General features: G+C 43.7%; 1 protein-coding gene across 1 annotated transcript; it reads right to left on the bottom strand.

Moving 5' to 3' along the window:
* Nucleotides 1–8,415: 8,415 nt before the first annotated feature.
* Nucleotides 8,416–15,491, bottom strand: LOC145655648 (homeodomain-interacting protein kinase 1-like). Its single transcript, XM_081709142.1, has 10 exons — nt 15,374–15,491; nt 12,122–12,537; nt 11,418–11,791; nt 10,635–10,758; nt 10,088–10,207; nt 9,881–9,967; nt 9,399–9,580; nt 9,025–9,255; nt 8,642–8,768; nt 8,416–8,514 (listed from the first exon to the last, which is right to left on the bottom strand). Exons 1-10 carry the CDS (start codon nt 15,489–15,491, stop codon nt 8,416–8,418), a joined length of 1,878 nt encoding a protein of 625 aa, XP_081565268.1.
* Between the last annotated feature and the right edge of the window lie 228 nt (nt 15,492–15,719).

Genomic DNA, 15,719 nt, shown 5'->3' with positions numbered 1-15,719 from the left:
GTATCACATACCTACCCTTGATAACACTGTGGTAACTGGAAAAAAAACAACCCTTTTTACTCAGTTGTCACTACTTCCAATAGACTTCACGCTAATCTCATAGAAGTCCACCCCTTTCCGTGTCCTCCGGAAACAGCACTTCCGTTGTGTTGTGACAGGATTTGTTCCTGAAGTTGTATGCGTTTTCTAAATTTGCACCGCATTTCTAAAGTGTGTTACCACTTTGATGAATATGCTTTGTGTATTTGCAGCACGATGGGTTTTCCAGGACACCGTAATTTATGCATGTTTAATTCCATCTTTTATTCACGTACTAAGCCCAACTCTATAGGCTAATATTTATAAAACCGAGATAACCATAGAAACGTCTTCATCTGTGCTTGATACTTTCACGGAAAAACGGAACTGCTGCTTGTCAAGCTTGTTTCATCAGGTTTTATATCATCGTCATGACGTGTTTGAATTGATCCCAGGCATATGCAGTCCTCATCAAAATCCATGCATGTCCTAGGCTGTGAGTAAGCTATGTTCTCTCTCTGGTCACAGTTGGCAAATAAATTGTGCATATAGATTGTGGGGAAAACACTTTAGCACGTGTTCTCCAAAGAAGTGTCTTAATATGAGCTATCTAGCTAGTTCCAATGTCAACTGTAATCATAACACTGGGTTTCTCTCTGTGCTCAGGTGTCTTATTCGCATGCCAGTAACATGTTAGCGATATTGCAGTAGTGTGAATTTTTATGTTGCCCGTGATGAAAGGTGACAGCGAATAAAAATCCAAACATTTTTTTTGTTCAGGTCTTTTTAACGGTCATAACCCACACATATTTATCTAACAAAAAAATCAGGTTCCCTAAACTATCCCACATGTCATACTGAAGAAAAAAAAATCACTTGTTGCTAAGAGATAGTAGAAGCACAGTAATCCTCTACCTGTAAAAATAACTGAACGTTACAACTCTGGCTTTGAATACATTCTTATGGATTCTATTTACAGTGTGGTTATACAATAAAATAAGTTGTACATTAAAATAATTGTAATTATTTACAGGTGCACACGTTTGCCAGAGCGCAAGACTAATTGCGTCTTAAAGTAACAATGCTTATAGATGTATGTCTAGAGAAATTAGGGCGCAAATGTAAATTTGTAGCCAGTTATCTATGATAAAACGTAACCTGTCATATTTGGAACATTTCTCCTTACCACAGGGCGAGACAGTGAGGATTTTAGGAAAAAACATTACGCTACCTGAATTTACCAAACTATACTGCGGAAGTTAAAGAATCTTAACGTTTGAAACGCTTACACACACACACACACACACACACGTAAATAATATTTATTTTCAAGAGGGTGACAACGTATGAGAACTGAGAACTTGCATCAGTAATGACAAAATAATACATATTCAGAACATCTAAGAGTCAAAACTCCGTTTTAAAACAAAACAATGAGGTGCGCTGTATCGCGAATATCAGTTAAAGGACCTGTAAAAACCATATTTGATATTTTACTTAATTCTCTAATCGAGTAGATCACAGATTCGAACAGGATGGGCTGTGTTTGCTCGTGTATGAAGGTATGTATGTTTTTTCCTACACTTTGGGAACGATTTTAAATACGATAATCTGAAAAGGATTAAGATTTATTGTGCATGTCACGGAACGCTTCCACTGGTCACGTGGTATGGCCCGCCGCGTGCACTGGGAGTTCTTCGTTGACTGTCTCGTGCGTAACCTTGCCTATGTTGTTCAGCACACACCTGCATCGGTTTACTCTTGTCATGTTTGTATGTATTTAAACCCTTGTTAGTGTGTGCCTTATTGTCAGTCGTTGATCATGTTCACGGTCACAGTTTGTGTTATACGTGAGTGCCGGTGTCTGTATCGTATGTTAATAATCGTTAATAAACGTCTCCGTGGAGCGAGTCTGTACGTCCTGTTCCTTGACCAGCGGCACTCGGGCCGTTACAGTGCGTAACTAATTAGCATTTTCCTGTAAAAAAAACTAGCGCAAATGCAGATGATTAAAAAGTTTTGTTTTGTTTTTTTTAAATCAAAATGAGATTCTTGTAAGAATACCGAGATATCGCTAAGTCGCGATAATACTGCATATACAAATCAATACGTTTCTACAATGCTTTTCTACAGAAAAAGAAGAAGGAGAAAACGAATAGAAGTTGGTGGAGACACATAATCTCATCCTCCAAAGTGTCTGACTCCTGCGTGGCATTAGACGGTCACGCCGCGAATGTGACCACCTCCACTTCTTGCCCCTCTTCCTCTGAGGGGTCCCTGATCTTCAGTACTGCTTCTTCCTTTTCACCTGTGGACATATCCCACAATGCCTCTTCTACCCAGTCGTGCCTTCCTGGTCAAGCCTCCTCCTCCTCCTCATATGAGTCGCTCAGGACTACAGCAGTGATTGTTCCTGGTTAGAGCTCAGCAGATTTGATCATGTTGTTCAAATGCATAGTCTGTTTTTGGTTAAGGACATTTACTCCAAGTTTCTGTTCTCTATACAGAGGCTGCAGATAAAGATGTGGACTCCGTGCGCATTGAGAGGTGGGTACATTATCAAAATTCATCTTCGTGGCAGAGAAAAGTGTGGCATGGTGGTTACCCAATGGCACTGCCATTGTAACTTCCTTAGGGCATAAAACGAGAAAAAACATCATTGTATTTTTCATTCTTCACACCTTTATCTGTCTAAGGGTTGTTATGTGAACATTTTGTGCATAACTGGCCACTCTGTATTCATCTCTCCCTTCTTTTCTCTCTCTCAGGTTTCCGGCTGTTCTGATGCAGGCAGACACTCGTGTTCAGCCGCGGAATTTATTGCGACAGCTGCTGCACGTCCTCAGGAGTAAAAGGATGCGTCAGATTGGTCAGGGTGAGGGCCAAGGCCACACCCCCATCCATTCCGCTGTCGAACACCTCAACATTCGGCAGCTCGGGTAAAGACGAGAATACACACCGCGTTTTACTACACAGCCTATTAAGAGTAGATGATTTTACAGTTTACACAGGTGAAGCTCAGTCTTTTTCTCCTATACAAATACAAACATATTGTAATTAAATGAGCAGTAAGTCATTTAGCAGTTCTTCTTCACATTATGAAACAGCCATTATACTGACATGTAGTGGCCTGGATGTTTCAGAGCTTGTGCACTAAATCTATTTTTAACATGGATGACCTGTTAGGTTTCCCAACATTGGGAACAGCTGCTATATGAACGCCACTCTGCAGTGCCTACTGAGTATCTCCTGCTTCTGGAGACCCATCAGAGCTCAGTCATCCTGCTTGACGGATCCTTCTAGTTGCCAGATGCTCAGGTACCCGTTCAGAACCAGAGGCTTCACATGGGTCTAAATGAACTGTTTAATCATGAGTGCTTAAGGAGGTGCTGTGATGCTCAGAGATATAAACCACTTGGTCTCCCTGTTGCTGTGTGTAGATGTTTTTCAGATCTGCAGCAGGCCCAGCTCACCACTCGCAGCACAAAGCAGAAGGTGCAGCTCCTGGGAGCCCTGCTTGAGTGTGTTTCAGCCCGCTGCCCTGCATTCGAAGAGGACTATGAACAGGTCCAGCTAAATAGCCCCCTCAGCCATTCAGAACACATCAGAACCTCACGCAGTACCCTGCAGGAACTGCACACGGCCACCTTTGTTTTCTCACCGTGCTGCTGTTGAAGTCCAGGAGCAAATCCTCCTCTGATGTTCTCCTGTGCTGTCCTCCACAGGATGCTCATGAGTTCCTGATGCTCTGCTTACTGCAGCTGAAAGAGGAGGGAGAGAGACTCAGGGCCTCTTTCTTCTCTTACATCTGCCCTGTGGCAAACTTTGAGTTTCATATCAAGTCTGTGCTCACATGTACCAGGTAATTAGGTATCACTGTTGCATATCTCCTTTGTGTTAATGGACTGGTCTTAACCAGTCTTAACATGTTTGTTTAAAGTACATTTTCTCACGGAGAGTAGGCGCTTTCTCCGGACATCTCTGTTTAAAGTATTCATGAAAGTTTCATAACATACATAACTTAAATATGAACATTTAAAATGCTCACAAGTTCAGCTTGTATTCATCACATAGCTTTCAAATCTCAGAGTGTGTGTGAGTTTGGGAAAACATAACAGACATGGACTGAGCATTCTAAATGTTTTCTGCTCTGATGCTTCACATTAGATAAGATGTTATCTACTTGTAAAACTGAGCAAATTAGCATGTGATAACTCACACACTGTATAAGGGATGCAGGAGATTATTTCTGTGCAAATGTTGTAACATTTCTGTTCTCCATTTTGTGAAAGCTGTGGAAAGCAGAGCTGCAGAGTGGATGTCTACAACCACCTCTCTGTAAATCTGAGCCCTGCTACGACCGACAGCCTACACACTTACTTTAAGGTTGGTCACCTCACACACCCTCTTTGGATAAGGCTTCATTACTGTGTTGTAAAGGAGAGAATACAGTTATGACATGCTACCATTTTGATTTTATCACTCTCAATGAAAGGGTCTCTTTCTTTTTTCAGCCAACACTACTGGAGCGTTTTTGTGAGTGTGAAGCAGGCTGCGAGGCAACTGAAGAGGTGGAGTTTTTCACACTGCCACGGTGAGTCTCGTCTGACGTAGATGACCTTAAAGAATGAGTTTTAAACCAGTCCAACACACACACCCTCCTCCACTCACACACACTTCCAGTCCTTAAGTCACTTTTCCTCTTGGAACAGTATTTTCGTCCTCCACCTTAAGCGGTTTGACATGCTGGGCCAAAAGCTCTCAGACGTGATGGACGTCCCGTCCGAGCTGGATCTCTCTGCCCTTCCTGGGGTGGCTTCTCTCAGGCAGCAGTCGAGGTGAGCTCGTACCATCAACCCATGCCCACATACTTCTCTGTCCACCCATTCCCATTTAGCTACAAAATGCCGACTGAATGGCTTTGTGGTTTGTCCTCAGTGGAGCAGCGGGAACCCAGGACAAACCGCAAGAAATGCAAAATGATAAACTGGGGGAAAACTCCAGTCCCCAGCCAGGTAGAGTTGTGCCATTTTCTTACAGTGGAGTGATAATACGGCTGTGTATAAGTATCTGCCATAATGACTAAGTTCTTTTAACCCATCAGTAGTAAATGAGAGAGGAGAAGGACAGGGAGCTAGAGGACAGCAAGTAAGCCTACCGGTGAGGAGAGAGAGAGACCAAAAAGAAGAGAGATACAGGCTGAGAGAGACACAGAGACAGAATGAGAGAGAATGAAAGAGGCCTGTTAATACAGAGATGGCGTTCGATCCGTGATGCGTTTTCAGTTAATCGTATGAAAAAAAAGATGTATTTGTTTGTTGCAGGAATGTGCACCCACTGGCACCTACAGACTCCAGGCGGTGGTTTCTCATTTAGGTGACAGCATGGACCATGGTGAGTAATCTGACATTATTTATACACGTGCAGTAGAAACTATTAAATGACTAAGGACCACCGACTACTCCGACAGGCCACTATATCAGTGACACAGCTGAGGGAGAAGGACAGAGCTGGTTGTCATTCAGTGACTTAAAAGTATCAAGAAGCACTGAGCCAGCCATCCTGAAGAGCAGGACAAAAACAGCCTACCTGATTTTCTACGTGCACAGGTAGAATCTCACCTTTCAGACTTGGGAATGTAGGTACCTCAGTCTAGGAGCACTCTAACAGAAACAAGTTTTACAAGCTTTTATATGTAGGGAGTAAATTAGCCTTTACTGTGCCCTGGGACTGCAGGTCTCTTGTGCATGACAGGTGAGTGAGGCCTACTCCCAGCACCGGTTGGCAGGTGCTAACCTTCTTTCTCAGTCCTTTCACCCTTCCCTCTCTGCAAAAGAATTTAAAAAATTTTAACACATTAAAATGAGCCATTTTTTATTCTCCACAAAATAGTAAATGCCCCCTCTGGCGTTCTTGTTAAAACACTTTTTCCATATTTTTAACCCATAGATGTATAACATGAATAATACTATACTTGTCAAGTCAACATATTTAGATGAGGTGTCCTAGTGTCAGTTATTGTCTTCTAATCGCTATTGGAGATGTACAAGTCCCCTTTCTTTATCCCCAACATTGTTCATACTAAAAGATTAATTTATTTTCCAAGTAGCACATGGCAGTGATTAAACACCTATTTACATGGACGTCACTTCCATCGCCACATATGAGAACACTACCAGGGTGCTTCACTGACGGAGGAAGAGCTTCAGTCCTTTTTGAGAAATAACCAACTTGTATTTTAATTTGCAGATGTTAGGAGTGAACCAGCATCTGTCTATAGTTCTTTTAATTGTGAGCACACATATTTAAACCCTTGTTTTGTTGTTGTTTGTCAGTGTTTGACCCCATGTATGCTGCTTTGTTGTGTTTTAAGACTGCCTGTTATGTTCTAAGTAGTGTTAATGCTTAATGTTCTTCGTGTTTGGTTTTGTCTTGTTCTGTATGATAATAAACGTCTGTGGCATCTGAACCGCAGCTCATCTTTGCATCCGGCTTCACGTCACAGGAACACCGACCGTTGAAGGTTGCCTCGAGCCAAGGGAAAGAAGAAAAAGGGGAAGAAGCAGTGTAGCTGCTTCTACCCAACCCATGCAGGAGAATCCTCCATACTTGTGGGAACACTCCCTGTCATCACATCAGGGGAGAGTATCTCTGGAGGATTTTGGGGGGGCCCTGGTGGTGGTCCAGGATCAGATGCTGCAGAGTCCTGCCTACCTTCACTGGATTACCGGGACCCGTACGATTACGACTACCAATATCCAGGGACAGACTCTGCAGGGTCCTACTATCCCCTCACGGACTACCAGGAGGATTACAGCAGGAGTGAGGAGTATGTTGACGTCGGCCTCAGGTCAGACACCGAATCCGACCGCTCTGAGGATCCATCAGTGGAGGTGGAGGAGGCCCGCCATGAGGATCCTTCCTGTGGTTTATAGACCGGGTCAGAGGACTCTGAAAGCGACGAGCCTCCGATGTTAGTGCTTAATGTTCTTCGTGTTTGGTTTCATTTTGTTTTGTGTGTTAATAAACATCTGTCCCATGTGAACCACGGCTCGTCTTTGCATCCTGCCTTGTCTCCCACGTCACAGAACAGCAATTCATCTACACTTCTCACAGATAAAACTATCGCTAATGGCGAAGAATAAACATGTTGCAAAAAAGCAGTAAGAGCTAGTATGCAGAAACAGTGGTGTTAGCGCGAAACAGTTTCAAAAACAGGAGTCTCCTTATGAAGGAAGGAGGTTCTTATGAACCTCTGTATTTTGACAGCAAGTATTGACCATGTGCCATTAAAACCATGCCAGGTATGGTATTAATCCACAAAATAGCACATCAAATCTAATTATTTGGCTAGTACAGGGTTATGCAATATTCCCTCAACTCAGCAAAATGCAACAGCTTGAATTACTTAACTGATTAATAATAATAAAAAATCTTTCCGGACTATAAAAACATAGCTGACCCATTCGAAAGATTAAACATCCAGTGAGTGTGTATCCTGGCATGTTAAGGTAAAAGGCGTCTCCGACTGGAATACATTTAAGCGGTTTCGGGCGCCATCTGGTGGCGACTTGGAGTCCTTATCACGCTCTCATTTCTTTTGTATGGCGGGACAAATGTTTTGTTATCCTACCTATCGAGCAGTCCTACCTAGATTTAATGCACTTATGTACATTAGCATTAGTCCAGGCTTCTGGTGTTTATTTTGGATGCATATATTATAATTAGGCTACTGTGGACATTTGTATTTTGTATAGCTACAGCACCTGTACTTCACACACGTGTAGTAATCAGATCTAGAAAGTTGCCAGCCCTATTAAAACATTAGGTTTATAGTATAATAGTTTCATTAAACAGACAAAGCGTTAATCACAATAATTTGCATGATGATTAATCTTGAACCAAAAATCTCGCCAGGAGCTGTAGTTCTCTTTCCAGACACACACCCAATAAAACTGTGCTTGATCATTTCTTATTGATAGCCACTGACTATAGGATCAATAGAATAGTACAACCAAATAACCTTTAATGTTTTGCTTTACTGTAATACAATTTAGAATTGCGATGTTACCCTTTTAAGAAGAACTGAACACATTGTGACAAGAGCAACTGGATGAAGCTTTATTGACATGCTGGTCAAGGACTCACATCCAATATGTTTAAAATACATTAATTGAGGCCAAGTGCAGCATAAAAAAATATTTTAACTTCACACAGAACCAAAACCATCAACATCAAAATATAAATGTATAAAAATATGGGTATTGTTAAAAAAAATGTTAAAAATGGGGCCTCCCACAGAAAGGCATGGCACAGTCAGCGACTTCAATTCAAAGTTTTTTATTCAAAGTAAAAAAAAACAAAAACAAAAAAACACTTGGGCAGGTTGGTGGCGCTCTACACGAACTTGGGCAGACACTTGGGGCTGAGCGGGATGTATGTGGACATGTCGGAGTGCTGCGCCGTCACGCAGCTCATGACGTTCGCCCGCCGCAGCTGGGAGTTGGGGCCAAGGAAGGGAAGGAAGGGTTAAACAACAAGATGAGTGACGGCAAGGAAAGTGTTAGGAAGGATTTCATAATGGCTTTAAAAAGACGAGGCGAGGGCACCTGGTGGGCTGGACTTTGGTGTCATCTTCGTCCTCCGAGTCGCTGGAGATGATGATGACGCTCATAGCTGGGCTGGGCGTGTCAGAGATGATAATGGGCTCCGATGCGTCGCCCATGCCATGCACGGGGGAGGACACAGGTCTGGCACAGGGTCAGAGGAGCACGTCAACACTCTCAACACACACTGCACACTCGAGTGAACACACACAACCTATCACCAAAGTGTGATGGCACAGAGCCATCCAGCACTTGTTACAACAGTTGTACCCACTATGCAGACCCACACACTAGACCAGTAGGTCTCGAGTCCTGTTCTAGGGTTCCCTTGCACTGAATTAGTGTGGAGTTTTAGCGCTAATGCCAACCATTAAAAAGTGCAATAAGAAGCAGGGAGTACCTAGCCCGGCTCTCTGCTTGGCGATCTTTTGACCTCTTGAACCCGCCCTGCTGTGCCGGTTGTCCCACCTGGCTGTGCTGGGCGAGCCAGCTGCTGAAGGTGTCATTGAGGTTGGCAGCTGTGCTGGCCCCGCCCCCCGCCCCACCCCCACTGCCAAACAGGCTCTTGCTGCCATCACACCCTGTGCACTGCCGATTGCAGATCTCCATTTTCTGGAAGCAAGATTTCACACTGCAGCGAGAGAGAGAGAGAAAGAGAGACACGGGCGGGGGGCAAGTTACAGTACTACCATTTGGATTTGTAAATTAAGATGGTGTTCCTTAATTTTTTTTAAAAACTGTGACATGTAGATTGGAAGGCCTGGAACAACTCACTGGGCACTTTGAGGGAACTGGAGGAGGTGGCTCATGGTGACAAACGGGTGCTTCAGGGCCTTCATCGGCGTGATCCGTTTGTCAGCGTCCAGCGTGAGCATCTTGTTCAGCAGGTCGATGAACTCCCGCCGGTCTGCCTTCTCCGCCGAGACGTCTGCGCCTTCCAGACTGGTCGCATTGACCTGCGTGAGAGACCCAGGGGTGAGTCATATTAAACACCAGCAGAGGGCACCGATCCACCTAAGACGCAGCAAGTTCTGCAGCAAGTTACTATGCATTGCTCTGCCTTTCGTAGATGCCGTTCTCCAGAGCGATTCATGTGCGTTCCTCATTATAACGGCACGAACGCTCGACCTTTGAGCTAGCACCTTGCTCAACCTGCTCTACAACGTGAGCCGTGGAAGCTGTTTCTCACGTTCTTCAAATTCACATCACAACAGTAAAGCAATGCGTACAGTTATGTGCACAAAAGCCAAAATAACCTGCATCATGTCGTCAAGACAGGTGAAAATGTACTTCCGTGTCTCTTTGGACTTGATGCCATGCTCTGCCTCATGCTCTGAAGGCGTCTGGAGAAAGGAAAGAAAAAAAATCAACCATTCAGCTCCACCATAAAGTTACATGACATCATTAAGTTACATCCCTTATGAAACAAACACATGGTATTTGGCATTTAAAGACTGGCAAACCTTGAGTCTCCACAGGGGGCAGCTGGAGTCAGGGCTCCTGTGGAAATAATAGTTGCTCTTGGTCCCTGCGCTCAGCAGGTACTCTGCTGGTAGGCCCTGCGTCTGGGAGATGTAACGGATCTGCAGAGACACCACACGGCAAGAGGATTACGACTTTATTTTGTGTTCATCCTTCCATTTTCAAAATGCATGTATAAAAAAAAAAAGAAAAGAAAAACAGGCCATAGAAACTCTTATTTATATTATTCCTAAAAATAAGCTAGCCAAAGCAGCAGCTAAAAGCTCAAACCATACATTCACTCTCTTCCTTGCTAGCCATTATGGACTCCCTAACAAACTGCATAGTTAGAAGAACGGCCATTTCCATTAGCAACACTACGCCACTCTTTTCACAAACAAGATTTACGTCTTCATCACACAGTGAGAAAAGTGTGAAAAGAAAGTGAAAGAACCGACCCCAAATCAGCGAAATTCTACAGAGCTCCGTGAATCCAAGCCCAAGATGCGTGAAAAAGACTAGGCACAGCTCAAAGGCCCGTGTGCTTACCTGATCATATTCAGAGGCTCCCGGATACAGGGGGGAGCCCAGAAACAGCTCGGCGATGACACAGCCCAGCGACCACATATCCACGGCCTCGCAGAAAGGGAGACCCAGGATGATCTCAGGTGACCTAGACCAAAAACACAGATATCGCCATCATGAAATCAGTCTCGGCTGATTCCGTAGTTTGTGGTGATTCGGCGGCAATTGCTTTAACACAAACGGTGCTGAATTCATTCATGAAAATGTAAAAGGTTTAAATAGTATTTTGTTGATGAGTCCAGGTTTTTTTTTCCCCCCTACACACCACTTTACATTACACACCCACTATTCTAACATGGAACTATATGCAAAAATGCACTGACACTACAATGATGTTCTGTTTTCCATTAAGTAAATACAGAGTATCAATGCAGTTAAACACTGTTACTCGGTAAACAACACGGTTAATTAACGGTATAGCTACAATGCAACAGCAGTTTTGTACAGACATGACCAATACTAATATTACCAAAGCCTGCAACTCGGAGCATCTTAACTAATCTCAGACATTGAAGAGGGTTCATCAGGTATTTTGCTAAATAACAGCACTCACATGAATCACTAAAATTAAACCACTTATAAATCAAATATGAATCAGTCGTGCTCCAGTTAACTGTAATGCTTATCACGATTTTAATGTGTAGCAGGGTCATCGCAACTGCCAAAATGTGCAGCTCTACTCTAAAGCACACTCGAGTGCAACAAGTGCACACTTATTTCTAACACGCCTCAGCACGTGTCCCTCACCGGTAGTATCTGGTCTGCAGGTAGCTGGAGCACACGGCCTCGGAGACGTGGCTAGCCGAGCCGAAGTCGATGACTTTGACCCTGTACGGCTGCCTGACGGGGTCCACCAGCATGATGTTTTCGGGCTTGAGGTCGGTGTGGATCAGGCCCAGGCTCTTCAGCTTCATGAGCGCTTTGGCGACCTGCTGCAGCACGGGCCGGACGCACTTCAACAGAAGCGGGCTGAACATGCTGTCCTTCAGGAAGTCGTAGAGGCTCTGCCCCAGCATCTCGAACACCAGGCACATGTGCTTCTTGTGCTGGAAGCACTCATACGCACGCACGAAGTTGAACTCGTCTGCGTTCTCCCTGCTCAGCCGTCTCAGGATGCTCACCTGAGGAGGAGCAAATGAGGAAAGACAGATTTAATTTTTCTGCACTTTTTTTTTTAATACACATCCAAACAGGTATGGCTTATGCAATTGTAGCTAAGCCTTCTTTTTATAGTAAGCTTCAAGCTGTCGATGTGTTATCTGAACTAGTTCCTACTGATGCTTTGAAAATTAGAACTAGTGTGCTGATACCAAACACAAGTGTTTTTGTGCTACCCTGGCTGTATACAGATTCCACAGTGTGAGTTAGCACATCTGATACCAACAAACAGAATCGGGGCTACAGCTGATTCCATATCAAAAGCTCCAAAAAAGCAGGCAAAACTTTCCCACCTCGATCTGACCCTGTCGAGCAAAGAATGGATGGTTTTTCAGGATCTTGATGGCAACCATTTCATTGGTGTCCTTCTTGGAGCATTTGGCCACCTGGCCAAAACTTCCACAACCAAGGTAGTGCAGAACCTCGTAGCTGTTGGAGGCAGAGCAGAGGATTTCATTCTGCACCAGCTGGTATTCGCAATCACTTATCGATTTGCTGCTATCTGCGGTACAACCGGAGTACGCAATGGACTGGGTGGAAGAGGTGGTTGTTCCGCTCCTGGCCACGCGCTTGGACAATGAAGGGGTGTAGAGATCCTCCAGGATCTGTACGCTGTCGCTGCTGTGTTCCCCTTCTCTCTTCCTCTTCAGGCTGCACCGCTTCTGACGGGCGTCTTCTCCCCGCTGGCTGGACGACGACGCAGCCTTGTCTGAGGCTCCAGAGGGGGAAAAGACCAGGGCAGGTAAGCCATCGGTTGAACTGAACCCTGGATCCGAGGGCCAGGGCGTCCCCGGCCGAATCCGAGGACCAGGACTCCGCAGGTAGTAATTGCTCTCGAATTTTACTTTCTTGGCGATCCCACTGGAGGAATCTGAAGGGGAAGAGAATATTCCTTTAGGGAAAGATGAAAACAGGGCCACTAACCAAAGGAATGCTATGCAGATCTAGTTAGGGGCTATATTCAAAATTAAAACTAAAACAGCAGATTTAAAAAAAAACAACAACAACAACAAAACACGATCTATGATTTAGCTAACGCTAGCTAGCTAACGCTAACGCTAACCGCTAGTTAACTTCATAACTTACCCTCAGTGTTGATTATTTTCCCACCTTTAACCTTACGGAAAGAAGGCTCAAGAAAACCGAACGGATATAATTCATGATCATCCATGTTGTTCTGTGGTTCTTAATTTAAAGAATTGAAATTATTAGCACTATATCGACCGGAGTGAGAAGATTTCCACCAAATATCAATTCGCTACTCTACGGACTCTTCGTTCCATGGCAACAAGGTGACATGGACAGGTGTAACGTCATAAACTGCTGCACCTACGGGCCCAAACTGGCAGACTCATATAAATCACTTGATAGCATCGAATATTAAATACTACATTTATCAACATAACATTTCTTAGGACTAATACATGTACCTGCTTACCGATTTCAGCCGTCTACATGCATCCGTTCTCCAGAATCCCACGCTAAATATTTTGTGCTTTTCTGGTAAATTTCCACAACAATCGTGGCTGTCATTTTAAATGGCATTTTAAAACATGCTTCCAGTATAAGATAACTTCAGATTTTGTCAAAGAAAATTCAATTACATAAAAAGTGGGGTGGGTGACTTCATATGTTTCCTGGGCAAGTGGCGTGATTGGCAGGTGTTTCAACAAATGGAGGAGGTGTAGATGAAAACGTAGACCCTTCACTTGTCTTATTTAGTTCTCCTTTTAACCGTTTAAAGGTCCGCGTGCTGTCAATCAGCTTCCCATTTATTATAAGAATGATTTGAACGCCAATACTTTTGGACATCATGGAAAGGAAGAGGCTTATTTGAGCTGAAGTTTATGTGGAGTTGTTTGGGAGCTTCTAGCATGGACTAGCTACAATGTATAAAGTATACTATTTCTTTACAGTATTATGGTATAGATTCTGTGGATTCCATATATACATTAAATGTAAAATGTTGCCCAGTTATGTCAGAAATAGCAAACAAAAACCACAGGCTCCAAGTTACTGAAAGAGAAGTATTAAATGAGGTCCTGGTAGAGCATACGTGCAGGTTTGTCAGACATGTTCATGAGGAGTTTAACTGAAGCAAAATCCTCATCACACACCCAAGGAGTCAAAGCCTGCAAAATCCCCAAGTAGCAAGACTGCATCCAGGTAGCACTTGCTGATGGAAAGCAAAAAATAGTGCTGTATCCTGCTCTGTGCCTCATCCACTGTACCAGTCTCTTAGTATTGGACTTAGTGTGGTTAATCAATCTTTGACTGTGCTGATTACATTTATGTCATTTAGCTGACACTTTTATTCAAAGCGACAATTATGACTGAGTACGATTTGAGCAATTGAGGGTTAAGGGTTTTGCGCGGGGGCCCAACAGTGGCAACGTGGCAGTGAACCAGCAATCTTCCGAGAACAAGTCAAGTACCTTAACCGTTGAACTACCACTGCCTGTGTTTATATATTGTACTATTTAAAGATTTTGCAGTTACTTGGATTTTGTCAATATAGCAACATGCCCTCAGTCCAGCAGAACAGGAAATCTGAAACCTGATAAATTACCTGTTTCAATTTTTGTTTTCTATTTTAAACACACACAATCCCAAAAAGATTTCTCTGTAGTAATACAGTTCACTACTATAGTTATAGAATTAGCTCCAATTACCCCACAATATCCCTTTAAATTAAGCCAAAATTCAAAGTCTGAGGTGAAGATCCTATAAAGGTTACATAAGAGCTTGATGTTACATGTGTTTTGAACAAATACTGCCACTAAGTGCCAAAGAACTATTTTTTATAGTTACACCTCCCATGGAATTCAAAATACAACAATCAACTTGTTAAACACATTAATCACACATTGCATTTGAGATACATTTAATACAGTTTGTTAGTCTGTTTGTAAAAAACACTATTTTTTTTTAAAAATGAAGGCATTAAAACAAACAATAAGCCCAGAAACTACAATAATCAAGTTCAATAATCGAGCTGATGTTCAATGTCCGAATCCCTCATGTCTCTCCGTGTTCCTCTTCCTCTCACAGGCAAGGATACAGGCTTTCCTCTGGCCAAGCGAGTAGGCCACGGGCCAATGGTAGGGCTGGTCAGGGAGCTGGTGACGAAGGGAGCTGCTTCCTGATCTATCGTGGGATGACATCACAGACTGCTGGACCTGTAGGAGGAGCCAAAAAAAAAAAAGGGCACCAAGATATCGATAGGTATGTCAATATTCCCAGGCCCCAGCTAAACTACTGCCCAACATTGGAAACCTATTATAGCGTGTAATTATTATGAACCTATTATAGCGTCTAGATTCCACTATTACTGCCTCGTAGTAGCAGGGCTCTGCTGTACTATAAATGTGTTTCTGTCTTCTACTAAAAGTCTCTTTTGGCAGTGTAATTTATTTTGGTCAAATGGCTGCATGACCGTTTTCAAAACAAATTTATAGAGGTGTTGGTGAGGTGATCCTTCCTGAGTTCCCCGGCCAGCAGAGCATGAATGACCTGAGTGGGCGAGCAGCTCTGCACCATGGCACCGAGCGCAAGGTCCTTGTCCTCCCTGATGAAGAGGTTGCTTTCGCCCGCCTTGTGCGGCAGCATGCAGGCAACCAACTCCGCCTTGGCGTCCATGGCCCTCCACAGGTCGGTGGACATGTGCGCCAGTGTTGTCATGGAAGCACGCGACACCATGGAGCTCAGATTCTTCAACTGAGACAGTGGACATGGGGCTCAGGTGTTCAGGCACGCCATGGGGATGTGCCTGTTTAAACACGCCGATCGGACTCATCCGATATGTGGCAGATTTACTTGGTGTGTCAGAGAAGGAAAAGCATCAGTTTGTACTACCTACCATGTTTAAGGACAAGATATTCCTCGCTAGAA

This window comes from Electrophorus electricus, unplaced genomic scaffold (genome assembly GCF_041902795.1).
Source record: "Electrophorus electricus isolate QZ-2024a unplaced genomic scaffold, ASM4190279v1 Scaffold31, whole genome shotgun sequence".
In the NCBI taxonomy this organism is placed as follows: domain Eukaryota; kingdom Metazoa; phylum Chordata; class Actinopteri; order Gymnotiformes; family Gymnotidae; genus Electrophorus; species Electrophorus electricus.
Note: the sequence above shows the minus strand (reverse complement) of the source record. Positions and strands in the feature narration are given on the sequence as shown.